The sequence below is a fragment of the Haliotis rufescens genome, unplaced genomic scaffold, assembly GCF_023055435.1.
Source record: "Haliotis rufescens isolate VD_foot unplaced genomic scaffold, xgHalRufe1.0.p SCAF_87, whole genome shotgun sequence".
Classification (NCBI taxonomy): Eukaryota; Metazoa; Mollusca; class Gastropoda; order Lepetellida; family Haliotidae; genus Haliotis; species Haliotis rufescens.
This window is the reverse complement of record NW_025964380.1, coordinates 318,415-345,958: the sequence shown is the minus strand read 5'-3', so window position 1 is coordinate 345,958 and position 27,544 is coordinate 318,415. Positions and strand designations below refer to the sequence as shown.

General features: G+C 39.2%; 1 protein-coding gene across 2 annotated transcripts; it reads right to left on the bottom strand.

Annotated features, from left to right (window-relative positions):
- Positions 1-5,914: 5,914 nt before the first annotated feature.
- LOC124127893 lies at positions 5,915-27,065 on the bottom strand. 2 transcript variants are annotated; one of them, XM_048390203.1, is made up of 10 exons: positions 26,960-27,065; positions 25,330-25,494; positions 19,130-19,459; positions 11,646-11,975; positions 11,159-11,260; positions 7,006-7,161; positions 6,678-6,696; positions 6,478-6,530; positions 6,210-6,305; positions 5,915-6,038 (listed from the first exon to the last, which is right to left on the bottom strand). In XM_048390203.1, the coding sequence occupies exons 2-10, from the start codon at positions 25,397-25,399 to the stop codon at positions 5,929-5,931; spliced, it is 1,266 nt and encodes a 421-aa protein (XP_048246160.1). In that variant the 5' UTR covers positions 25,400-25,494; positions 26,960-27,065; the 3' UTR covers positions 5,915-5,928. The 2 variants fall into 2 exon arrangements, with proteins under 2 accessions (XP_048246160.1, XP_048246161.1); XM_048390204.1 differs by lacking the exon at positions 26,960-27,065 and having other exon boundaries at positions 11,159-11,254; positions 25,330-25,830.
- Positions 27,066-27,544: the final 479 nt, after the last annotated feature.

Below are 27,544 nucleotides of genomic sequence, written 5' to 3'. Positions count from 1 at the left end.
TAGCGCTCTTGCATGGGCGTGGTCACCCGTGGTCTTCCGCTTCTCGGCCTGTATGTGGTCCGGCCTGTCTGACGTAACCGTTGCATCAAACTGGTAAGGATTATACGGGCGCATTCAAACGTTCTGGCAATGACGGCGTCAGACGCCTCCTGTTAGGTCATTCCAACGGCTCTCTCCTTTTCTATTGGCGTTACCCGTGCCATTTCTTTTTTGTGCTTGTTTGGTTTTGGTGTTGTATTCCTAACGTGTCATTTCAGCAGTTATTTATAGTAGATTTGCACGTGCATTCTTGGCATCGTTTTTGCAAAGTGCGCGTTTTTACACTAATTGTCACATTTCCCGCTTTTTTCCACCGATTACATCTGGCTTGGTACTTGGAGAATGTTTCAATATGTTTTCATATAAAATAAATCACTTATAACAAAAAATAGTTGGTGTCTTTTCTTTTGGACATTAGTTTACTTTACACGTTCTTTTTTTAATTTTATTTTTTTATCATATCGACCAGTATTTTTCTCTTCTGATGTATATAGATCATACTCCCCGTTAATGACAACCTAGCTAGACAGAACACTATGTGCATACATTAAAATGTAATTCAAATTCACAATACAGAGTGAATCGGGGTCACTGAATGACGAAAATGCAAATTGGGGTTGGTCTCTGGTCGTTCACAGGAAACTGTAAATGAAATGTTGATAACGACAGACAATCCTAATGTTGTGATTAGCATGTGCTTCCATGATGCACTGATAGTCTGTATAAAATATTACTCCGTTTAGGACCCACAATTTATCGTTGACATGATGTACACATATACATTTATATCACCTTACATTAAAATACTAGGTTCTGATTGGTTAATACGCGGCCAATTATTTTCCATGTATCCCGCTCATGCATGTACCCAGCTGAGAAATCAATCGGAACACACCTCGGGTAACTTGCTTATCTCGCAAAAGTATCATTAATGAAATGAACCGATATTTATCCGAATGCATTCGGGTAAAGGGAATAAACTCTTCCTTTGCTTCGTCTGCTCACTGTCAAAATGGTTGAATCAAAACGATTACGTTTTACTCGGTCATCTATTCCAGGTCTGAATGAATGATTGTCAGTGAGATAAATTCGTTGTCAACCGATTTTGAGGGTTATATGGTGGGATGTAACCTGTGTGTGACGGCTCTGGGTACATATTACCATTGGCCCGTATGTCGCTTCCGACAGCTTAGTAATGGATGCTAAAGTAACACCAACAACGATTTAATCCAGGAAACATTGAGACTGTGTTCGACATGAATTCCGATGTCTTATATACATTGTGAGTTCAGGAAATATAGATTTTCTTTTTGGAAGTTTCGCCCTGGAGACAATGGCCGGCGCTATAACGCTGAACACATTTACGACAGAAGCCTCACTCGAGCTTTCGAGATGTTCTTTCGTCTATTATCTGGACCTAGTCTCGCAGCTGCCATTCGTGACGTTAAAGAAACTCTGTGTTACAATCAGCTGCCTGATTTAACTGCACATAATGTTCGACTATTGTAAGTTGTGTATATTTTTCTTCATTGCCATCATATTCTATACTGATATTGAACATTGTACTACCACTCTATTGTGTACTGCCATTGTAATTGCTGTGCAATAATTTGTGTTGCTTCGTCCTGCATGGCTCAATGCAGCAAATCCTTTCATTTTTAGTCAATGTAACTTCGCCCCAAGATGTGTCAAAGTCTTCTGCCTGTGATATGTACAAGCAAAGTCATCTGAAACACGGTTACATTGGCTTCCGCTGTACAGCCTTTCCTTCTCTTTATAAAACAATGCCGGTGATTAGACGGGGACTGTATCTAGTTGAATGTTTTCTGAGTTCCCTAAAATCTTTCTTTCATTGAATGAATATGGCAGGACTTGCTACACTGAGCCATGCAGGACAACAGTAATAAGGTGTTTTATCTAAGAGGCTCTGACCAAGTAACAAGACGCTTGTTCAGAGCTGAGAGGTCCACATCATATCTGTGTTCGATGTTGACTCCTTACATAAGCATTACACAACATGTGTGATCTTCAAAGCCATACTAAACATAATATAATATGTATTAGTAGTGGAACATTTTAAACATGTTGTTGCAACACTTGTCCCAAAGAGAGGAAATAATAACATTTATATAAATCATATCTCACCGGACAGCCGTCTTGTCCACTCTCTGTATACCCCTTTCCACCACGTTCTGTTTAAGAATTATGCTGTAAAATATTATTCAATAGGCTGACTCGCTCTATTGGTATTGAAATCTAATCTATAAACCGTACACTGAATATGTATTGTCCTCTAAACACAGGGGAGGAAACAAGGTGAATGATGACTTTTCATCGACACAATGATTCCGAAACACTGCCGTATTGATAAACTACAATCCGTTGCTTGTGTATGCATTCGATCGGGATATCTAACTGACTTTCCTTGTTGTGATGTGAACAAACCAACATTAAATATAGTCATTGAGTCATATTCGAAGGGGGGCACGGGGGGGCCCAGTCGTCTAAGGCGCCACGATTCGCTGTGCAGAGTTGCGTCCATTGGGCACGATAGAGACCTACGATTGTGGGTTCGAATCCCGATTCGCCCCGATTATGTTTCTAGGTATGTCAGCAACAGACCTGTGGTCGTTGGTTACACCGAAGTTGTAAACGTCTGAGACCTGCATCACTTCGGGCTCTCCTCCCACATTAGGCCAACATGCCGCGATATAACTGGAATACTGTTAAAAGCAGCGAAAAACCCAACTCACTCACTCCCTTATACTAGAAGGCAGGAAGACTTCAAATAACGCGTGGCCTAAATACTTCACAGTTGAATTCCCTTTCAGCTTACGTCAGCATAACACAAATTTGATAAAAGGCATCGCAAAAAAACACAATTGCTTGACTTAACATTGTATCGTGCCGTGTGTTTACATTATCCGTTGAAGATAATTTTAGTAGGAAACTTAGTGCAAGGTAAAAACATTAGGTAAAACATTATGAAAGCAAGCATTACATAAAATCACACCAACGGTGAAAGGTGCTAATCTGTTTAAAAAGGTAGTCCTTAAACTGGTGCAAACCACGTGTTTGACTGCATGTTTCAAATGTGTCTTAGGTGAATGTTAAGGGTGTCTGCTGATGTTGTGTTGACTCTTTGAAGTGTTTTACCGGGGCGGTCGGGTAGCCTAGTGGTTTTCAACAGAAGTGGATTGTGAAAGCGAGCTCTGATCTGGATACTATCTATTCGCAAACGTCACTGATGTCATACACAGTCATGTCAATATTAATGTCATTTCTCTAATGTTGAACTGACCTCTTGTCCCTCTTAGTGTTACTGCATTTTGTCAGAGTCAGGTAAAACGTTAGTTTTTAATGTTCGCTCTTGTTTTAATAAAACACATTGCTCTGTGGTGACAATGGCGCTCCTGTGTCACCTCTAGTGGATGTACTCTGACCACATTGACTGTCGAGCCATTCGCACATGAACCAGTCATTATTACGTTTGTTTTTGTAGCTGCACTCAGTAATATTCCAACTATATCATGACAGCCTGGTCTGGACCACACAAACCATTGACATATATTAAGGTTGATAGGGATCCAGGGTAACCAGGAATCTCTTCTCTTATACTTCTGCTAAAATCAATACTATTATTGCTACAATTATTGATGCGTGTCGATTCCCAAACTGAAACAATATGTTAACCCAGAAATCAGGCCATAAAAGAACTTAGTGTGAAACCAACAAACAACCAACAAGCGATGTACAACCAACAAATGTATTAAAAGTATTATAACTAGAATAACAAATCAATACAAATTACTACACAGAAATAAGAGTGGCATTAAAAAATGAAGTGGTAGTACAATAGTCAATGGTAATGAACACTATGATGATTTTGGAAAATAAGATAGCATTAAAATTTTGTTGACATCCATAGGGACATATGTTGATGATATCAAATAACATTGTAAAAAGTTTACATTATAATGAATAATATTACCTGTTGAAGTGTACTTTCTGATAAATATATTTTATTTGTAAAATACATCTACATCTACCTTGCAACAATTGAAGACAATTTCAGAAAGGTACTCAGTTTTTAATAGATAATAGTACAATATTGGTGTGGGTAGAAGACAACAGTGCTGTGTCGGTAGTGCTTCCTTAGCAGACTCAGCATACATTGTAGCTGGCAGTCTTTGATATTTAAGTTTATTTATTCACAACATTATATCCCAGTGCACCTTTGTTGCATATATCATCACGCTCTGCATTATTTGTCCTTATTCGTCGTCATGTAATGAAGCATTGCATCTGTCCGACACCAAAAATCCAGTATTTTTAATCCAGTAATCGTCTTTGTTAAACCATTTGTGGATATATTACAGCCTTGAGGGGTAGTCGACTTTAAGTTGTGACCGAAAACTCAAGTTGACAGGGTGGATATGCTCTTGGACAGCATGACAATGTGCTCACTCAGTTTAATGGGTGATAGTCCACGGATGTGTAGTTTGGTGTAACATTACGTCAGTGGGCTTCCCGTCTAACAAAGAAGTTGTGTTTTTGTGGAGAAATATCATGTGACTCCCTTTGTCGTTCTGAAATAAGGAGATTGTGATACCCTTTTATTGCCAGCCCACGAGAAACCGTTCAACACCCACGTATCATTGACGAGACCCTCACTGCAATAATTTACACCCTGTATTCATAGGGAATACATTTATCAAACAACCAGTGATCATTATACGAGTGTGTTTCCGTATCGTAAATACACTGTATCATGAATAAATCTTAATAGTTCGCGAGCATTTGGCTTTGACTACTTAATAGTCAAGTCCTCACATAAACACATCAATATGGTTTCTTTGCCAATACATATTGGGAAAATGAATGCAATAACACGTGACCAATTCAGTTAATCAAAATGCAGGAATTTCAATGAACACAATGAAAATTTAATTATTTAATATTTAAATCTCCTCATCAGTTCATCTATTATACCCAAAACACACAAAGTACACTTGTCAGTATTCATCTGTACGCATGATTTGCAAAGGTTTGGCGATTCTAAATGAAACTATACTTACTGGACCAAGACCTAGAACACTGAATGTTATGCGAACGATGAATCATTCACCAGTTTACACAATATAATTTTGATTTAATAAATAAACCTGCATTATAAGAGGTCAACTCTTTGTAAACAAACTTATAAATGAGACAGTAATTTAATATATCAACAACAGTACCAGAAAGTTACCAAAACGCGTATATTCAACTGAAAAGTGTTGTCACACATAACAATTTGTTATGCTATATGTTTACATAGTTACTAAAACTGTAAGTTGTAGCTCGGAAAAAGCGTGCGATTTTTGCTTTGAAGCAGCATTTTAGGGATTTATTCTGTCTCTCAGAAATGCACGTGCAGCCTGTAGTGCTCGTGGCGGGGTATAAGAGATTTATGCTTCGGCTGAGAAGTTTATTATCCTTTACAGTATTTGATCAAGATTCTGACAAGCAGATATGATAACATAAAATAACATATGTTTATTCTCCAAGGTAACAGTCATATGTAAACTAAAAGTAAACTAAAGGTAAAGACAGTTATCTGTTCACGAGCTATGTATAACTGTCCTTTGATGTCATAACTTTTCATGCTTCTTTGTGTATTCCCAGCATCTGGAAATGGAAGACAAATATTGAAGGGTGAATAAAATAATGGCATAGTATCATGTGAATACGGTACAGAAAGTGTCAGATTTGATACAAAGTATACGATAGGACAGAGAAGGAAGCATATGCTTCTGCTTGAGACTAAAATTCGCTTCGTGTATACAGTTTATATGTAAACTTACATATAGGTTTTCAAGGGCATAACTTTTTAAGATAGCAGCTACCCTAATGTTGAGCACGGGCGTTCTGATATGGAGATGCGTTGATGGACTCGTAAGACAAAGGAGGCGGCTCTGTCACATCTTCGTAGGTACTTGTCTCTGCTTTGGCCTCGACTGAAAATTGGATTCGAAACGCATTTACCCCAAAAAACATTCAAATGTTGTAAACCCTTCTGAAGGTAACACAACGTTTAATATCATGCCGGTATCCTGACAGTACCTTCAGTGAGTTGAGAATGATTGAGAACTGCCATAGTATATAAAAATGCCACAGTAGCCATGTACCGTTTGTATTCTGGTAAATCTTCAACTGTGTGTAATGTTGTTTATCCGATCCCTCTTTCTCCACGCCAGAGTTCTGAGCCCGACCACTGATGTGATCTATAATATAAGCGACAAAACCATTTCCATAATCAGGTTCATTACACAATTCCGATTATATGACTTTAAGAAATCAATACGAACATTTAATATCGGTATCAACGCGAAATAGTTCCAGGCATAATTGTGAATACTGCAATGTATCTGACGAGCAATGCTGACTTCAACCTACCCAAGGATGAATATCCTTTGTTTTTCATTTCTTCAACCTCTGGATTTCTAGTGCTACAAAAGTAAGTTAGGTCGGATTATATAATTTATTATTGAAACGATCGCCTTTGAAGCATTATGTTTGTTTCTCATTATAAGAGACATTTAATTCATTTTGAAAGCAAATTAATTCAAAACGTGTTATTAGTACATGTACGCTACCTTGTTCGTGAAGCAGTTCCTGAAAAGCAGAGAATGTTTATAAAGTACCTGTAATATAAACATCACAAAGTGATGACGAGGACATTTAGGAAATTTTGCAAATGTGAAATGGAACTAAAGATATCATTAATTGTGCATATATCAAAAGCCTTCTGGATATGCTCGTTCTTAGTCAACATTGATTTAGATGCATTGGTAACGTTCACTTCTACGAACAACAGTCATCAATATTAATTAACATCACTTTGGAATGAAACATACCTTCACTAAATATCGCCACGCCACTGTTTGAAATATAATAGAATACTACTCAGATTTAACAACATACCTTTCAAGATGTTTCCAAACCTGAACCCCTTCCTATAGAGGACAGTCAGAACTAGTCCTCCAATCAGCAGGGTAAGAAGGAGGGTTCCTATTGTGCTTCCTGCTATCACGGCTAGCGTGTAACATTCGACATTGAGTGGTTGTTGGTTTAAGGGGCCTGCAGTATAAAATGAGTATTGCATGACATAAGTATTGATTGAGTGTTTACTGACCACAAAGCTGACTTATTGACTTCAAGTTGTGTATTCTTTAAATGCAATATGTCTGATGCATTTTTCAGATAATGCGTGTTACGGACTCAAAGGTAAAGATATCCCTGACTAATTTCCATTTCCAAATCCAAATATATTCTCTAAAACAGTAAGGAATTATGAAACATATTGATCACTCTGAGCCACTAGTATTCTTGATTCTCATTATCTACAGTAACACGAAAGCTTTCAACGTTTGTTTTATGTGGTTTGTGACCACATCTGGAATGCGTCGTGTACAACGCGAAGAACGCATACGGACTGTTGACAGGCTTCAAACTGGAACAACTCCGCGAGATGAATCCAGTGTATTCGATGTGTCTCAGTCTGTGATTGGCGAAATCTAAATGGAAATGAAGTATCCAACACAACATGATTTCTGTCCCCTAGCTGCAGTGTCTGATTCATTCTGCACTCCAAATCCCGTTTTCGATCTAAGATGGCGAAACTGTGCTTGTGCTTCCTGCTATGGTCAATACACCAATAATAACATGGTCGGTGGACACATGACGCTTTTACAAAACAGACTAGGAACAGACACGGTGCGACAATGTTGCTGCATCCTATGCCTATATAATGATTCTTATAGATATCAAATTTATAAATGTAATTATATGATATGTTGCCTTACTTGTTTTGGGTTGGGAATGTTACATGGGGACGGGGAAAGATGTAAACTTATCACTAAAAGGAACCTTATCTTTTTATCACACATGCATCATCATATTTGTACACACAAACTGCATATATCATTATGAAAATATCTTTTAAAACATTCCTAACTGTAAATTATTCCACTAAATACGTTTGTGTTAGTCAGGCTCAATGGTCAAAGGCAGGTCAGGTCTGTCATGGGGACAGGCGGGAAACGTTGACCCAGTTTCGGTGTAGCGAGGTATAAGTACTTTTGTACAGCGTGAATAATTGACATATCAGCCCACAGGAGTAAACATACAGTACGCTAAGCAGTAAAGTATAATTCATGGTTATATAAAAGATGCTCACTCACAACTAACGAATATCGGCATGTCTCCACTCATCTACTTTTTTTAAAACAATAGTACAACTATACTTTAAAAAAAAAAGAAAACATGACACTGACTTTCAAAATTTATTATCATGCGATTGTTTCATAATAGGACACACAAACCATAATTGAAACACTGTTTGAAGATCAATGTACACGATGTTCAAAACATTAATCATGTCACCTAGACAGACACACGCACACGATACAGTTAATGTCACAGGGGTACAGAAAATGTCAGTATCGGTGGTGCCCACCACGTGCATCAATCACCGCTTGACACCTACGACCCATAGATGCAATCAAGTTGTCAAAAACACGCTGTTGGATGTGCTGCCATTCATGCTGAAGTGCTCCAAGAAGCGTTTGGGGCGGTGGATTCCTTCTGCGAACGCGTCGATCCAACTCGTCCAACAGATGCTCAATCGGGGACGAATCTGGTGACCGGTCTGGCCAAGGTAATGTCTGGATGTTGTTGTGCTGTTTGAAGTCCTGACAAACACTTGCAATATGCGGTCGAGCGTTGTCCTGCTGGAACTGTCCGCTATGAACGTTGACGTGAGGAAGAAGGTTAGGCTGTAGGATCAAGTCTCTGTAACGCACACCTGTCAATGCACCTGCCACATGCACGAGAGGCGTTCTACCACCGTGATGAATTCCGGCCCATTCCATGACACTCCCGCCGCCAAATGGGACAACCTGCTGCACACAGTTGGGGGAGTAATGTTCACCCTGACGTCTGTAGACACGTGCGCGCCCATCAGCACGTGTGAGTAGAAACTGGGACTCGTCAGTAAACAGTACATTTCTCCACCTTGCACCTGCCCATCTAAAACTCTGTTGGCACCAAATCAGACGATCCGCCAGATGACGTGGGGTCAATAAATGACGTCGAACAGGTCTACGTGCAAAAAGTCCAGCCTACCTCAGTCTGTTGCGTACCATTTGATCTGATATTCTGCGTACCCCAGGGATCTGTGTGGTTGTAGACGTTGCTGTGGTAGTGCGGTCTCGGAGGTGTCGCAGCCGGATGTATCGATCTTGTGCTTGGGTTGTCACCCTTGGTCTTCCTGACCTTGGTCTGTCGTCAACTCTGTTGGTGTTGTTGGATCGGGTCCACAGTGCGGAGATTGTCTGTCTGGATACGCCAAAGTGCCTAGCCACTTCTTGCTGAGTTGCTCCAGCTTGTAATCTCCCAATGGCGTTGTTCCGCTGAGCTGCATTCAGTCTTGGCATTCTGTCACCGCCTCTACTGCCATTATAAGCACAGTATGAACAGCCGTTGATGTGGATTTTCATACCCATTCAGCAGGGGGGCCTGCATGCCTAAATGCAGGATCCTGTGCTGCACGTTTTTTACAGTAAAATTTATCCCAAAACGCTACGTTTATGTGCTTTGCATGTGTTTTCGCGAATTATAGACACATCATCTTTCTGTTTGACTAATTTGGTTCTCATTTAATGTAATTTTTTTAGATATTTGGCAAAAAGTGGTTTTACATCTATGTCAAGTTTCTTTTTTTGAAAGTATATATAACTATTGCTTTAAAATATTAGTCATGTATTGATCAATACACTCCTCATATCGATAGTGAAACTTTTAAAAAACCCATTCACGGCAGCTTTCAGGTCATTGTTGTCATCATAGCGCTTTCCACAAAGGTGTTCCTCAAGTTAAGGAAATCACTTGGTGACAAGTCTGCCGAGTATAGAGGGTGATGAGGCTCTTCGAACCCAACTCCAACAGTCAGCACATCCTCGACGCCTTTCTTTGATAAAATCTCTAAGGCGATGATTTCTTTAGTGCCAGAGAAGTGGAATGGTGTCATTACATGGACTGACGTTTTGACTCGGGATCAAAGTGGTAGACCCATGTTTCATCACCATGTTCTGGACCTGTCGTAGGTGTTGCTCCATATCATACATTCTCATCTTCTCATGGATCAGAGGTCTGGAGAAACAGTCAGCCATGGCAGCGCATTATGCTTTTTAGCCTCAAAAAGTCCTAAAAAACTCGAACGATGGCGTCCCGGTAGCGAGCGCCATTCAAATTGCCATTAACAATGATGAGCTGTGTTCTCCCATGAGTTGTGACGCCACCCTTTACCATTACACTTCTACGTCAAACGTGACGACGTTGAATAACATAAACCCTTGAACGATAATTAGAGCAGCCCAGATGAAACCCCGACTCATCTGTTAACAGTATACTGTCTAAATCTTGTCTTCTGAAATTTAGATGCTGTCTTCACCAATTAGGCGTGGGAGTAACACTGGGCGTATCACTCGACGCTGGGACCGCTTGCGTACGATTGTTCCACTGAATGGTTTCAGCCCAGGAATTGTCAGAGCTGTTAAGGTGGCAGTTTGGTATCGATTCCGTAGATACACCAAATGAGTATGGTTGACTTGACGTCATGAACGTCTCCAAAGGAGATGATATTGTGTTTTGATGAACATAAAAATGTCTGGCAACTTCGGTTTGCGCCGTGGCAGAGCGTATGCGTTATTTAGGGTTCAACAAAAGTGGTACTGTAAGCACCAGTTAGCTGAAGAATTATTGTGTGCTGTTCTCATTCAGAAACATGAGTATGAGGATCACGTTCCAAACATACAGGCAATAATCAAAGGAATGTACAAATTGTCAATCATGAACTTAAAATCGAGGAGCTGCATTATTTATTTCAGAGTCAATCTATTTTTATTGACCATTATATGAAGCAGAGTTACTTTCACTGCTAGTTTATATTGTATCATGTTTGATGCATGCCAGTGTGATGATGTACGACGATTAATCAGTTGCAGTTCTCCATGTAAACAGTGGTCAGTGTTGGGTGTCCTTGTACACCATGCAACTTTCAGAGAGTTTGAATTACCTTTGTTTGGCGACTCTGTCTCAGAATCCGATGTTGTCTCCATGTATCGGGTCGTTGTTGATAATGATTGAGATGACATGACAGGACTTGCAACGTCTGAAACTAAATTTGTCACTGACTTGATTTCTGGGCATGTTCCACAGAAACATCGAGTAGTGTGTTTATAACAACTTATCACAGCCACTGGCCTCATTTAGCCTACTGGTGACACCCAGAAAACCCATATATATTTCCTTGTATACAAAGAGAAGAACAGATCCAGGTTCCAAATATATCAAATATTCTTAGACAACGATTTATATGTTGGGTAATAATCCTGATGCAGAATTCTTTGGAGTGTTTATCCAGTGCCTCGTGCCTGTCACTGAAATGAGCCTTATTGCATACTTTTATTTTTTAATAAATTTATAGTTATTATGATTATATTTTAAAATTTACTTTATTGCTCGAGATATATGATGAAACACAGTGATACTGTCATACCCACCTATTGTATAAATGTTGCTTCTCGGGTATATCTTCGTATCGTTAACAAGTTCTCCGCACTGCCACGCTGATCCTTGGTCTGTGGTGGAGTTAAATCTAAACGTCATACTATGGGTCGTGCTACTGCAACTCACATTGATACGGTTGATGATGTCATCCCCATAGGCGAGTGCCTGTTTATTACAATTAGGGGTCTGTTGAGTAACGACCATTGTTTTGTTGTTCTGAAGCCACCCAATGTTTATTGCAGATTCATCAGGGATGTGACAGATCAAGGTGAAGAGTTCTCCATCTGTTGCTGTTAATGGTGTGCTCGTCAGTACAAATTCACCTACGGAAGGAAAATATTAAAGTTATATCCAATAACCAGGAGAGCCGTCATTCGGTTGAAGTTCAAATATGTCAAAGAAATGAAGTAACCACTTTCTTATCTCAGCATATATAGCCCTGTGTTGGTTGGTTGGTTGGTTTGTTGTTTAACGCCGCACTCAGCATATTCCAGCTATATGACAGCACTCTGTAAATAATCGAGTCTGGACCAGACAATCCAGTGATTAATGTCATGAGCATCGATCCACGCAATTGGGATCAATGACATGCATCAACCAAGTCAGCGAGCCTGACCACCTTATCCTGTTAGTCGCATTTTACGACAAGCATAGTCACCTTTTACAGCAAGCATGGGTTGCTGAAGACCAAATCTACCCCGGAATCTTCACGGGTCTATAGCACTGTGTAAACTATGAGTGCCACTATGTTAAACTGAGATGATTGGAGTGATGGCTATTGGAGTTATAAAGTTGATCATGTGCACTCAGTGACATCTTAATTCACATTTGACATTTTATAGGGAACAGGGGCACGAATGGGCTGCATAGTGAGGGACCATATAATGGGTCATTGGCAGAAAAAGGGTTAAGGTGGTTGGATTACCTGGATGTTAACTCGATCGCTCATCACACTGTGATTGGGAACAAACATGCTTATTGTTCTTGAAAATCTTAATGCCATAAACCATGGGATGATCACAATTTGAAACTCTGTGGGTTTACGCGGCATGTTAGAGTTGTTTATGGGAGGTTGTGAACAAATATTTTGCATGATATTACAAGATATAAAATGACGTCCGCAAGATGGTTCGCTGGTTAACTAAGCAACAGACAGAAATGAAGACAGACAGTCAGTCAGGCGGCATATTTTAAGACTGTGAAAAGTAAACACATCTAAATAAACACATAAAGGCATTCATCTGCCTTGATATATTCTTTTTACATTTTTTTTGTTTATTAATGAGCAGTTTATTTTAAATATCACTAAATAAGTTAAAACAATATTATAATCATCAGATAACACAGGGTTTAAAAACGTATAACCAATATATTTTAAAACATTAAAACAAAATTATTTAACAAATCATGCATATAAAGCATAATAATGCATCAACTGGACTCACGCCAAAACGACAGTGCGTGGTGCAGCAAACACGAATATTCATGAAAGTGGAAACCGGCGTCCGGCAAGCCACTCGTGTTTGTGTTTTCTCGACTGTTTTAGTTAGATCATGTAAGGTCATGTAAGATCTGGTGGCATCGATTGTCCCCCTGGTTACCATTGACAAGATCAGCAGGAATTGGGGAAGCAAAAATAAGATTTCAACTTAATGGACAAAGGCCACACACACCTAAAATTGCACAAGTTCAATGACACGTCACATCAATAGCGTATTTGAACACCCCCTGCTACAAGACACGTAAAACCTCTCCAGCGCACAGGCAAAGTCATTCGTCTGATGACATCATTTAGGATACGTCGCCATTCTTCTTGGAGAGTGTGGACCAGTCCTTGTCAGTTGGCTGGAGGATGTGGTCGCTGTCGATCACGACGTTCCATGACACCCCAGAGGTTCAATGGGGACACGTTCGGGTAGCGTGCAGACCACGGCAACACGTTGACGTTGCTGTCTGCAAGGAGGTTCTGTGCGATTCGGGTCGTGTTGGGTCGGTTGTAGAAATATTCGAAAGATTCGGACGACGAATGTCATCCATGTAACGCTGAACGGTCAAATCACTGTTAACGACCAGTGAAGCCCCCTCCACAAAAAAAGCACGACCTCCTGAACAAAACATGCCGCCGTTCATTATTTCCTTCCGTCTGGTATCAGCTCTGAACAGACAGAACCGGCGTTCTTGGTACATATGCATATCTAAAGTTGACTTTGATTTGATTATCTATTCACTAAAGTCTTGTGTTAGGCTTAATGATGTTATCATTTTGCAATTTAACTTTCTGCTTTTAAAGTAAATGTATGACACAAACTGCAACACCCAAGATATTCAGAATTTGAAATCAGAACATCACCAGCAGTATTGACATACTACAAATTACTGCGGATCATAATTAACGTCAAAACGATGTATCACAGTTTAGAACACGACATTGAACACGAAACATACAATCTAAACCTCGTTTGAGCTGAGTCACTCTTAAATACTTAGTGGATTGAGTAAGTGAGTGCCTTATGTTTAACGTCACTTTTACGCGACTTTTAGCAATATTCTAGCAATCTAACGGCGGGGGACCCCAGGAAAGAGGGGAATCGGAACCGCGACGAGCGAACACTTCAACCACTAGGCTACTCCGCCGCCCCACGTCACTTTGAAGAGTATTTGTAGATCTTGTCAGCACAGTAAACTAAACAAGATATTGCAGCGTACCCTAAAATGTGTTCAGATCCTAAACAGCTTTTGTCACCTTGTGGCCTGAACATGACGTATAATTTTAGATCCTGAAGGTCAATCAACTCTAAACGTGAATGGGATATAAAGATGTATAGACCTCTAAACTATAAATATTCGGGATGTTTGGATCAGTTAGTCAGATTCTCTTTAATGTGTTTTGACATGCCAATCTAAAGTAGATTAGATTTCGGTTAAGAAAAACAATCCTAAAAAAGTTTCAAGCTAAACTTATTAAACACGTCTTTATAACCTAAACACATTTATCAGAGTAGTTGATAAGGCAGTTCTGTGAGACGACTTTACTCCATTACTGTATGAGATCCGGGTGGATGTTTCCTTTGTTTGTAAAGGAAGTGTGCTGCATTTCAGCTAAAAATAAGCATTGTTATGTTTGCATGCTGAAATAATGGTAAGACAACTAAGCTACTAACATGCTGGACGACTTCATGTCTGACTAAAACAGCCGATAGTTGGTGAAATCTAGATCAATACCTTGTGTGTTTCCGAGGATTGGCTAAATAAACAAGCAATGTGGCAAATAAACTTGCCGGCACCTCGTTATATATTGAGGAAGAAGTTTGCTATTTTTACAACGAATGAAATTCATCAGGCTGACCTCTGGTTTCTTCACCATCATTAAGGAAAGACGTATCAATATGTTTCAACCGTAGATGATGTGGCTGGTCGATAAAAAGAGGCTGAGCCATTAAACTCGACAGGTCTAACAGAAGTAGCTAATGCACTGAGCCGCATATATAAACGCGGACCACTAAAATGGCCTAAGCTATTTCAGGTAGATCCTGGTCGCGAGTTTATGGGATCAGTAACTAAACTGTTAACAAAACACGATGTCGAAATCAGGCATGGTGAAAAAGAGGCCCACCATAGTCAAGCTATCGTTGAAAGATTTAACCAGACATTAGCGGAACGTTTCTTTGGATATCAGTATGGGACTGAAATAAAATTGGATCGATTAAGATCAACCGAATGGGTGACACGATTATCAGCTTTTGTATCAGCGTTGAGCAATGAAGTAACGAGATTTATTGGGAAGAAACCATCCGATGAGATTAAAATGAAATCTGTGACTTCCGAATCTTCAGCACCGAGGAGATGCAAAAAACAAAAACTTCTGAATAGAGTAAGCGTAAGATATTTATACCAGCCAGGTGAACTCGATCTCATTTGGTCCCTTAAGATATATAACATTAGTCGATTGGTTATGAAGGAAAGAGAGCCTTTTCTTTAATATCTTAAAGATGGACCGGGCAGGGCATTTGTACGAGAAGAGTTGCCCATAGTTCCCAACGATACACTATTACCGCCATAACCATAAGCATAGTTAGTTACACCATCATTATCAATCCATCACTTTGTATCTAAGGGGGATAATGATGTCTTGTTCATTTTTTAATCCATATATCCTATGATTGACACTTCTTAAAGTGTTCATCTCGTGTTTGAATGTTCTACCATTGAATAATGATTCTTTATACTGTTCGAGCGTTTTACCACATACTTCTTAACACCATTGGCTTTTCTTATCTCCTTATTATCGGATTTCTTTATAGAATACATCTTAGGTCTTAATCCGACATACTCCGCTCTAGGGGTCCCAGCACATTCATCCTTCATCTTACCAAACACCTTTTTATTTACTACGCTGTGCAGTGGGTTATCTTTTGGGTAATCACGCGTGTCGTACATATCTATTTTTTCTGCCATATCTTTATACACATCCTCGGTTTGCATTTTTCATCAACAAAGAATCTGTGTCGGTATATAACACCTCGCATCTATCGCCGTACTGCTTCTTAAGTTCGTTGTAATATAAGTCATACATTAAGTGTTTTGACAATTCAAGAATACTCATACCAACGTACACCGGTCTGTTGAATTTTATAATACTCTTCCACATATGTAGTGTGGCTGAGTCCTTATCAAATATCCTGCTTCTGTTTAAAGCCGGACTGGCGATAAGTTTCCTGAGTCTTTCTTCCTCATTAGATCTGACCAATTTAACATCAACACGCTTCCTTAAATTCTCCATAGTTTTACCAAATACTGAGTTATTCATAAGCTGATATAGGTTCTTTTCGAAATCGCTGGTAGCTTTCTTTCTTAAATCTGTGTTCAGGCTTTTATAGGGCTCCATCCAAGGGCTTTGATAAAACTTACGAACTCTGTGTATTTTCTTTAGTTTCATACCTAACGATAGATATAACTGGAGATTTCCGTAGTGAACTATATATTTTGTCTTATCCATCAAATTTGGTTCGAGTTTTTCTACGTTAGCTAACCTAGTATTACCCGTAAAGGAGTGTTGATATTCTGACATCTAACCTTTATGCACCATTTATCTCTCGGGAGCTAGCGGATAAATGTTGTGGTCTTTATGTAACTCTGTTGGATATTCCAAGTCAACTTCTAGTATGTACCCTTTATCCGAATCTGTGGGGATATCATTCACATTGATCCACTCAAAACCACCCGTGCGTAAAGGTTGACTCATAGCCGATCGTACAAATTGTTTGCGTCGAGATATAATATATGCGTATCTGGTTTACTCGAATCATGTCCTTCCACTAATTTATTATTAGCCTTAGAATACCTTTTAGCCTTCATCGATATACCACCTCTTAATCCTTTCTCAACAAACAAGTTAATATCGTAATTGGTGAGTGATTTTTGTTCTACACCGGTCTTCTTCAACAATGCATCCAAAGATAGTACGGGACTGGAAAAGTACCACTCCGGGTCCAAGCCGTTTTGTTTTAAACATGTCATTCTAAATATCTCAAATATATATGCGAGTAACAGTACATCGGTTTTTAAGTACAGATCGTGGTGATCGCCTAAATTCTTACAACCTAATTTATCCCAGACAGCCAGGGCGTGTTCATAATCGGTTATTTTAGATTCCGTTAAGTTACTATATAATGATTCAAGGAGTGGTAATTTCATTTCGTCGAATCTAGACCAGTCATCCATATGCAGCAAATGTCGTGTTATCCTATCAGTATATTGATTTGTTATTGCAAAGTCATCGGGATTGTTCACATTAGCTAAATTGTCAAGGGAAGATAAGAGAAACGGTACGGAGTCTATGAATCTATGCCCATTACTTTGCTTTATTCTGGCTTTCCCATCCTTGTCCGAATAATGTATAGTTTTAGTCAACGAGAATGATATGTATTTTTCCATAATATTAGAAATGCACGTTAAGCCACCGTCGGTCTTTGAGCATGATGAGATGTGAATCATATCCTCTAAGATTGTGAAACACAACGGGGGTGGGTATTGTTTGAGAATTCATTTTTAGTTTCAAGTTACACTCGTTATGCGCCGCTCACCGATAATTACCCGTGACGTGGCATTGGTCTCTTACAAAATCCCCATTCAGGGGTTTATTTCAAACATGGCAACTCGTTGACTTCTTACAAGTCCTCCAATCATCTCTCGTCATACACATGGGTTTCCTCCGCGATAAATTTTCCCTGATTATTCTCTCTTCGTTTTGTAGATATTCTATCGTAAATATTCAACCAAAACACTTGAATTTGATGAATATTTATAAGTCATTAATTGTTTCCTGAAATGTTTATAACATGACACGTTAGATTAACCCGAATGTTCGTATGTCTGCTATTGACATAATGACCTGGAAATTAAGGGTTTTTTGCTGTTAAACGATTGGCTAAAAACATTACTGAAATGGGTAATAATCTACCATTGCTCTGTTATTTGCTGATAAATAAAATCGAATATATACCCAGTTATAATGAAGATATCAGAGATATTATTATTAAAATAAATTGGCACACATGTCACGATTTACAAAGGTTCCTAGCATGAAACTCAAACCACCTCCAATAATTTTTATGTTCGCTTTGGTCTTAACCTTGGTATGATTGAAAACATCATGATCAATTATTTTTATATGGTTATGTGCAGTTTTCTATCAGGAATAAATTGCAAAATATTCTTCAGTAGGCCCTTGTTTAATGAAGCACTGACCGTTTGACTTCACCCGTCCTCTATACAGCCCTTTATGCTAATACAAAGCAGCAGGCTAAAAGTAAACTAATTGCAGTTCTCCATGTAAACATTGGGTTTGGGGTTTTCTTGTACATGATGCACTTTTCACAGATTTTGAATTATCTTTCTTTGTCGTCGCTGTCTCAGAATCCGATGTAATCTCAATGTATCGGGTCGTTGTTGATAATGATTGTGATGACATGACTGGACTTGCAACGTCTAAAAATATATTTGTCACTGACTTTATAGTTGTGTGTATTCCATTGGAACATCGAGTAATACTTTCATGACTTCTTATTCAAGCTACTGGTCTCATTTTGCCTTGACACTCAGAAGATCCTTTATGAAGAGATGAGGTGAGCTGAGGTGAAATGGGGTTTAATGTCGCGTCCAAGAGTATTGCACTTACATAGCGACGTGTTATGAAGATATCAGAGGTATACTATTTGAATACAACGTGAAGAACCGACCCAGGTTCCAAATATACTAAATATATATTTAGACAATAATTTATCTTTTGGGTAATATGGTAATCTTGATGCAGAATGTTGTGGTATGTTTTTCCAACGCCTCGTGTCTGTCACTGAAATGAGTCTTATTTCAGACTTACATATTTTAACTAGTTTTGAGTTATTAATGATTATGTTTGTGACAGTTTACTTTATTGCTTGATATATATAATACAACACAGTGATTATGTCATACCCACCTATTGTATAATTGTTGCTTCTCGGGTGTATCTTCGTATCGTTAACTGGTTTCCCGCACTGCCACGCAGATCCTTGGTCTGTGGTGGAGTTAAATCTGAACGTTATACTATGGGCCGTGGTACTGCAACTCACATTGATACGGTTGATGAAGTCCTGACCATAGGCGAGTGCTTGCTTCATACAATTATTGGCATTTTGAGTAACGACCTTATCTTTGTTGTTCTGCAGCCATCCAATGTTTGCTGCAGATTCATCAGGGATTCTACAGGTCAAGGTGAAGAGTTCTCCATCTGTTGGTGTTAATGGTGAGCTCGTCAGTGAAAAATCACCTACGGAAGCAAAATAATCATCATTAAAGATTCATATATAGAACATCCAATATGCAAGAGAGCAGTCATTCGCTTGAAGTTCAAATATGGTAGAGAAGCGAGTCAACCACTTTACTAATCTCAGCATATAAAGTACTTTGTAAACTATGAGTGACACGATGTTGAACCTGAGATGATTGGGGGATGAAGGTTTTAATGTTGATTTTATGCACTAAGTGACATCTAAATTCACAGTTGACATTTTCTCGGGAACATGTATGGTCCAATGGCTGGGGCTGCATTGTGAGAAACCATATATTATGCATTCACAACATAAGTGTTTAAGGGACGTTAACGCGTCCGCTCATCCCACTCTGATTGGGAACAAGGTTCGTTATTTTTCTTGGAACTCTAAATGCCATAACCCATGGAATGATCACAATTTAGAGTTGTTTATTGGAGGTTTTGAACAAATATTTTGCATAATAATGCATCTACAGTGTGGGGTGCAGGGAACACGACTGTTCGTTGAAGTGGAAAACGGCAAGCGTCTTTGAGCGAAGTTTTGTCAACAGTTTTGGTTGTCATGAACGATCTGGTGGCATCGATTTTCCACCTGGTTACCATGTTTGATTCTACGATAAGCCCCTTCTTATCGACAACACAATTTCAGCTTTGGCCCAACTTATTCACTCGCCTATGATTCTAAACTGACGGCCAAAAGAAACTAATCATAGTTTTAAATCACCCAAGTTAAAAAAACGCCAACGATAGATGCATGAAGTAAAATGTACCGACAGGAACAACAAAATCAACATTTAAAACGACAGTCATGCAGCAGACATTGGGATAGCAAAGCAAGATTTCAACTTAATCGGAAAAAGGGCACACACATCTAAAATCGCTCAACTTCAATGACATGTCAAATTAATAGCATGTATGACCACCCCCTGCTACAAGACACGTAAAAACTACCCGGCAAAAAGACAACACCGTCATCTTATGACGTCACTTAGGATAAGTCGCCCTTCGTCTTGGAGAGCATGGATCAGTTCTTGTCGGTTTGCTGGAGGATGTGGTCCATGACGTCCCGGAGGTGTTCAAACAATCAATCTTTATTGTATGAAAGGCCATTGGCTCATATACACATACAGATAACCAATATCATTTACAGCTGTGCAGCGCATTATATAATTATTGGATAACTAATATGATGCTTGACATGTAATAGAGGTATTGTAATAACAGTGGTAATAACCACAGTGGCAGCAGTAGTAGTATAAAATACAAAGGGAATACAAAAGGAATGGAATGGAAATATGAAGTTTTACGTCGCAAAGGCTTTCAGCCATAGCACGACGTTCAATACAAAAGGATCTGTCAGTATTATACTCATCATGTCATGACAATTTGACAATTTGAATGTATATGCATTTCTAGTAGAAACAAACAAACAAAATGAAATGTAGATACTCCTGATCTAGATGCGAATGTTTCAAAACAACTTATTATTTCTGGACATATCGGATTTACTAAGTAATTTACTACGCACACATAGACTTTGATAGATGTATTGTAAAATCTTAGTTAATTTTTTGACTAAACATATCAATTGCTACCTGTTTAAAAGAGCTAAGAAAATACATTTTGTCTCCAACGCTTTGATTAAGCCAAACATATCCAAATCCGTGAGAGAAGAGTACGGGGGTGTTCTATGGGGGACATGTCTGAAGTAGCGCGCAGACCACGGCAACACGTTGACGTTCCTGTCTGCAAGGAGGTTCTGTACAATTCGGGTTGTGTTGAGGCGGTTGTCGAAATATTCGAACGAGTCGGACGACAAATGTCATCCATGTAACGCTGAACGGTCAAATTACCGTCAAAGATGACCAGTAACGCTCCCTCCACAAGAAAAGCACGACTTCAACATGCTGCTGTTCATTCTTTCCTTCAGACAGAACCGGCTTGCATCTGCCAATCACGTCGCTGCCAACGACGTACAGTCCGCGCGGGGCCATCTCAATCTGGCGACGATTTTGTGCCGTCAATAACTGTCCTCTGTAAGTTCTGTAAGCCCTAATTCCTTAAACCATGAGGCACCTTGCACTGCCGGTCGACTAACCATATACCTTAAGGCATTTATCGCTGAAGACGTCACTGTCAGGAGTCGTACAAAGTACGCAAGTACCGGTCTTTATAGGGCGTAGTTACCATGCACCTGCCTGTTCTTGCCCTGTCTGCCCAAGTGTCAGTCGTGGCATTAATGTGGCTTTTCCCATCAGTTTGAGTGTCTAACATGCCGTCATCATTTTTATACCCTTATTGCAAGTGTAGTTTCGGCTGCTGTTGCGGTACTTGTTTTTTTATCTTTTCGCATTTTATTTATAAAACGCGTCGTGGACGTGTATCATTTTCTGCATAGAGCATTTGTGTGTTTGGACGATATGTTTCACATTAATTCAGTTTATAAATCTGAACACTTTCTTGTTTACAGTGGTGAAGTTTCTTTTGGCTGTCAGTTTATATGGGTTGTAATAATGAGGATATTTTGCATGTGATTCCTTACTATTCCTAAGTAATGTTATCATTTCTTGGATGAATACCCGTAGGATATTGCTATAGTCGCAATATTGTTGTAATCTCACTGATACAACGTTATTAACTTATATTATCATAATACTTGCAAACGAAATTAATTCTTGTCAGACACAAGGGGGCACTGGTGGCCCAGTCGTCTAAGGCGCCGCGATCCGCTGTACAGAGTTGCGTCCCTTGGGCACGCCAGAAACCTATGATTGTGGTTCGAATGTCGGTTCGCCCCGAATATGTTTCTAGGTTTGTCAGCACCATACCAGTGCTCGTGGGTTTCACCGAAGTGTTAAACGTCGGAGACCTGCATTACTTCGGGCTTTCCTCCCACATGTAGCTGACACGCAATGATACAACTGGAATAATCTTAAAAGCGGCGGAACTCAACTCACTCACTCTTATACACACAAAAAATATTTGGTGTAGACAAAAAATTGAAGACACGATTATATGTAACACTCTATGTCACACTTGTTTCACTTTTTGTGTATGTTTGAGTTTAAGAGTGGTTTTTCGATTCAAGAATTGTCGTATAATCCCCTACAGTATGGATTGTATTGTATGTTGTCAATATAGTATACATCTAGGCAAATAGAGCAACCTTGCATAAACGAATTCTGAAACGAACAAACACTTAAACCTTACTTGCATGGGAAAATTGAACAAGACGATATACAAGACGAGTATGTGATATGTTAGTGATTGGGGTAGTGAGGAATTATATAAATTGTGAAATAAAGTAACCCTACTGAGGGGCCACATTCCTATATTTTGTATGAAACGCCAGAGAATGTCTGATATTGTCTTTGACTATGATGCAAACAATTGTCGTGTTACCTTGAATGGTGCAATTGTTGGGTTGTGAATCTAAAATAAGCTGTGTGTCGGCGACAGTTTCATCCTCATAATGTTTTGACCTTTTTTAATGTTGTGGTTAAGTGTATACCTTTTGCCCGATTAGTTACAGCGTATCTTAATTATATGCTATTACTGCTATTACTGCAATACCTGTGGCCCAGTCGTCTAAAGCGCCGCGATTCGCTGTGCAGAGTTGCGTCCCTTGGGCATGCCAGAAACCCATGACTGTGGGTTCGAATCCTGGTTCGCCCCAATTATGTTTCTAGGTTTGTCAGCACCATACCTGTGCTCGAGGGTTTCACCGAAGTGGTAAACGTCTGAGACCTGCATCACTCCGGGCTTTCCTCCCACATTAAGCTGACACGCCGTGATATAACTGGAATACTGTTAAAAGCGGCGTTAAACAAAAGCCACTCACTCACTTGTAATACTGTTGTGAATATAATATGTCAATCGTGTCAACTTTATTATATTGTTTTACTTTACAATAGGTTTCTTGACTAACATATACTGTATCTTGTGCGAATGACTACTCGGGAAATGTGCTTAGATGTAAGGTGTCGGCCATATCGTTTCAACCACTATTCAAGTAATAGTCCTTAACATGTAAATTATTGTACGTATGATGCTGCTCTTAATAATTCTGATCAACCATTGTCATACAATCCTTCTATTTCAGGTTCATCGGACGTTTTTTGTTCATATGTATATCAATGAAATATGTGAGCTGACTTTCTGTTCACTCAGGTCTTGTGTTAGTGTGAGCTAAATGCAATTTAACTTTCTGCTTTTAAAATTTAATGTATGACCCAAACTGGAAAACCCAAGATATTCAGAATTTGAAAACAGCGGTATTGACATATATGTGAATACACATCATTACTACAAATTACTGTCGAACAAATTTAACATAAAAACGGTGTATCCTTTGTGTATAAAGAAAGTGTTGTAGTCACACACAGGTGTTGTTATGTTTGCGTGCTAAACTCAGGGTAAGACAACAAAGCTACTAACATACTGGACGACTTCACGTCTGACTAAAACTGCCGATAGTTGGTGAAATCTAGATCAATACCTTGTGTGTTTCCGTATCGTAAAACTTGGAATAGTATTTGGAATAAAAAGTACCTCTTGACAGCCTGCAGTGAGGTAATACATATTTGTTATCCCTACATATTACTATTTAATACTTTCTGTTGAGTGAAACGCCCCATTTATGATACTGTTCCAAATGATTTGCAGCCATTTATGCTTATTTATAAACCTGTCATGGTGTTGTAACCATCTCCCAGACGACCTTTCTTTTGTAGTAAGACCACTCAGCAGGTTTTACAATTGCTCCCCAGGTTTTACAATTGCAATTGTACGTACAATTGCAATTGTAAAACCTGGGGAGCAATTGTAAAACCTGTCGTGAAATCCCGATTGCTGGATGGCATTTGTAGTTTCTCTAAAATGCACTTGAAAAACCTTTCAAATAAAAATGTCAAGAACAAGACCAAAACTTTATTTCGGCATGTTTACATTTAAGTGAAGTTGAATGTGAGGGAAATTGATTTCCCAGCAGCGTTAGAAACTGACTGGACCACGTTAACGGGATCTGTGGGTACCGAACAAGTTTCCGCTGGACAATCCATCTTCGGGGCTTTAGCATCAGACAACCTCTCTTGTGAACAGTCAACGACGCACGCGGTTCTTTCTGCACGTACAGCCCTCTTCTGCACGTGCAGTCCGCGCAGCGGCCCGCGATAACAACTGTTATAAAGCGTGTCTCGTTATACCGCGCTTATTTGCGACCCGTATACCGCGTAAATATTAGCTCCAAAAATGACATAGATTAATGGATAGCGGTTTATAAGTTGGACAAACCATTCCACCTCAGGACTGGTATGACTGTATAACCGGGTAGGCAAAGAAAAGCCTTTTCTGTGCCTACCCGGTTATACAATCATGCCATTCCTTCGGTGTCATGGTTTCTCCATTACATAATTACTCTCACACCGGGAAAGTACTTTCTAATCTTTAAGGGAACGTTATACAATAGTTTTTGGGCCCGTAAATACCACCGGGCCTACTAAAAGTAGTTCCCTCTAGGAGACCTCATTTGCAAACTAGGTATTTTTGGACCGTGACACAAGGTTTATCGGGTAGGTTTTTGGCATTGAAAACACTATCCATTGATGATCATGAAAACTTTCCCGTTATGTTGACACTAGACTTTCTAATAATGAGACAATGCATACCCCATTACAAACGATATATGACAGTCTATCAATGTGACTAATGATAAGCTTTTTTGTGGTTTACTGTAATTGACGCGGGGAGTCATGGGGCATAGAAATAATTCCACTTAATACAGCATAACAGTATGAGAATCCCAGTTGGAACGCTTGTCTACTTTATGGGTGGTCCATCATCTTATTAATATGTACATTCGTACTTGCCATTAACATGCTCCTCTCCCTGGATAACACCTATCCATATCCATATCAGTATATTCCACCAGGTCTTCATTGTAGCATCACACTGCCTAGTGAATGTCTTCCTGTATATCCTTCCTACACAACTTGTGATGTCCTAGACTGAATTATAGAATCCACTTCTCTCACCTAGAAAGAAACAGGAGGTCGTAAGCAGCATATATAACACTCTTCTACTCACAACAAAGCATGACTTGAGTATGGCTTCATACTTGATATCTATATATGATCGTCAATACTATTGCATTGCATCAACAGCATGACCTGGATATGAAACGTCCATATGCCCTAGTCCTACCAGTCAGGGATTAATATTATTTCCTTCTTATGCGATTCACACTTGACAGAGGAAGGACAAGAGCTTTTTTTAAAGGAATCCTGTGTCGTAACTCAGCATATGAACTAAATGTAGTTTTATCCACAATAGCTTATCTGTTCACAAGTGTCAATTGGCAACCCTTGTGTAAACCAAATACCGCTCCTTCCTGTTACTATTTATACTACACCAGCTTTGCTCTTTCCCCGAGACACCTTTGTAGTCTCGACAGTTAACAGAGCGTGAAAGTGTCATGTCATGGGGATTTAAAGCACGAATGGACCGGTAATAACACTGACGTTGTGCATGCATCTGTCCTTAGTCAATAGTATAAGTTGCTGTATTCTTATTACAACATGCTACAAGGCATTTTAACGTTGTATATACTAGCCTTGCTATGTTGTATACAAAGGCCTTGTAACGTTGTATATACTGGTCTTGCTATGTTGTATATGCTGGCCATATTGACAGTAACGGGTGACCTCGCCAAAATGAACACTACCAAGCTGACTGTCGTTCATTTCCCGATGAAGGTCAGTATGTCACGTGATAACGTTATACATCTAGCGGAGACATGCAATACTACTGAAGAGGAATTCCTCAATGTCTAAAAATAACGTCAAATAGGGACGGTATCATCATATGACAATTTCTTTTAGATTGTGCACATGCGAGCAAAACTGATGCCACAATCTACGTTTTCAAATAAAGAATGAATTTTGATCTATTTATAATATAATTGTTGTCACAAACATCTGTTTCTTAGTGTCGAACGCGTCGCGTGCGCTGAGCGAACCTCACTGCATGGCCCATGACATCACCGATAACAGTAATATAGCTTCAACTTCATTTTACAAAAGTTCCATTTTTCAAAGGGAAAAGACGTGAGCTATCATTTTTTTCTATTTTCATTTTGTTTACATGGATTTTGCTTCGGCCCCTTTTTCCAGTTGATCAGGAGGCAGGTTGTTCGAAATGGACTTAGAACATTCAATATAATTTGCAATATAATAATAACAGTTTTCTTTTTATGACATCTGTTTACATAGTACCGCTTGGGTTATAATTCACGTGACAGGTGACGATTCCGGGGTAGAATTGGTCTTCAGCAAACCATACTTGTCGGGATGCTATTAATCAGTGGATTGTCTGGTCCAGACTCGATTATTTACAGACCGCCATCATATAGCTGTAATATTGCTTAGTGCGGCGTTAAACAACAAACCAACATATAATTCAAGTGGTAGTGTCATTAAGTCAAAATGGAAAGTGCCTCACCTCAGATAGTTCACTCTCAGACAGTCTGTTGTGAGTTATGTTTGCAAAATACCATAACGTTTATAAATACTGGACTTGTGAGGAAAATGTGGCCTCTGCTTATCTCAGAAGTAGGAAGGTAATTCATGACAAATAAAACCGCATCTGAGCTAACACTCGTACCCGACACATGAGGTATATGGATGGATAATATAATAATCTGGGGACACTTTATCTCTTTGTGTTCTTATCAATTTGTTGAATATGAGTCAGTTTGTCCTCGTCATGCAAAATCTATTTTGGGGATGCATACAGAGTGAACACTGTGCTTAAATGATCATTATATTGATATAATGATATATACATGTATTGTCTGTATCCCATTGAGAAGAGATGCATGTAAACTGTTAACTGTAAAAAATATATTAATTCATCAGACCAATAGATACACACTTCAGCTATGAATAATTTGCACGACCGGAAGCTGGACGATATGGAGGTATTTCCACTATTTCTTATGCGTATCCTTCGCCGATCAGGTTATCTTACTGCTCTGGAAGTTTCCCCTTCAAAACAAATTGCAATCATCGTTAAAAAACTGTGATG

Excerpts from the sequence above, each read along its gene's own strand:
- LOC124127893 (XM_048390203.1), bottom strand. The coding sequence starts at position 25,399 with ATGAAGACCTGGTGGAATATACTGATATGGATATGGATAGGTGTTATC. Across the intron at positions 6,306-6,477 it reads CAAAGGATATTCATCCTTGG|ATCACATCAGTGGTCGGGCT; the intron begins GTAGGTTGAAGT and ends CTTATATTATAG. Across the intron at positions 6,039-6,209 it reads GATTTACCAGAATACAAACG|TCGAGGCCAAAGCAGAGACA; the intron begins GTACATGGCTAC and ends TCCAATTTTCAG.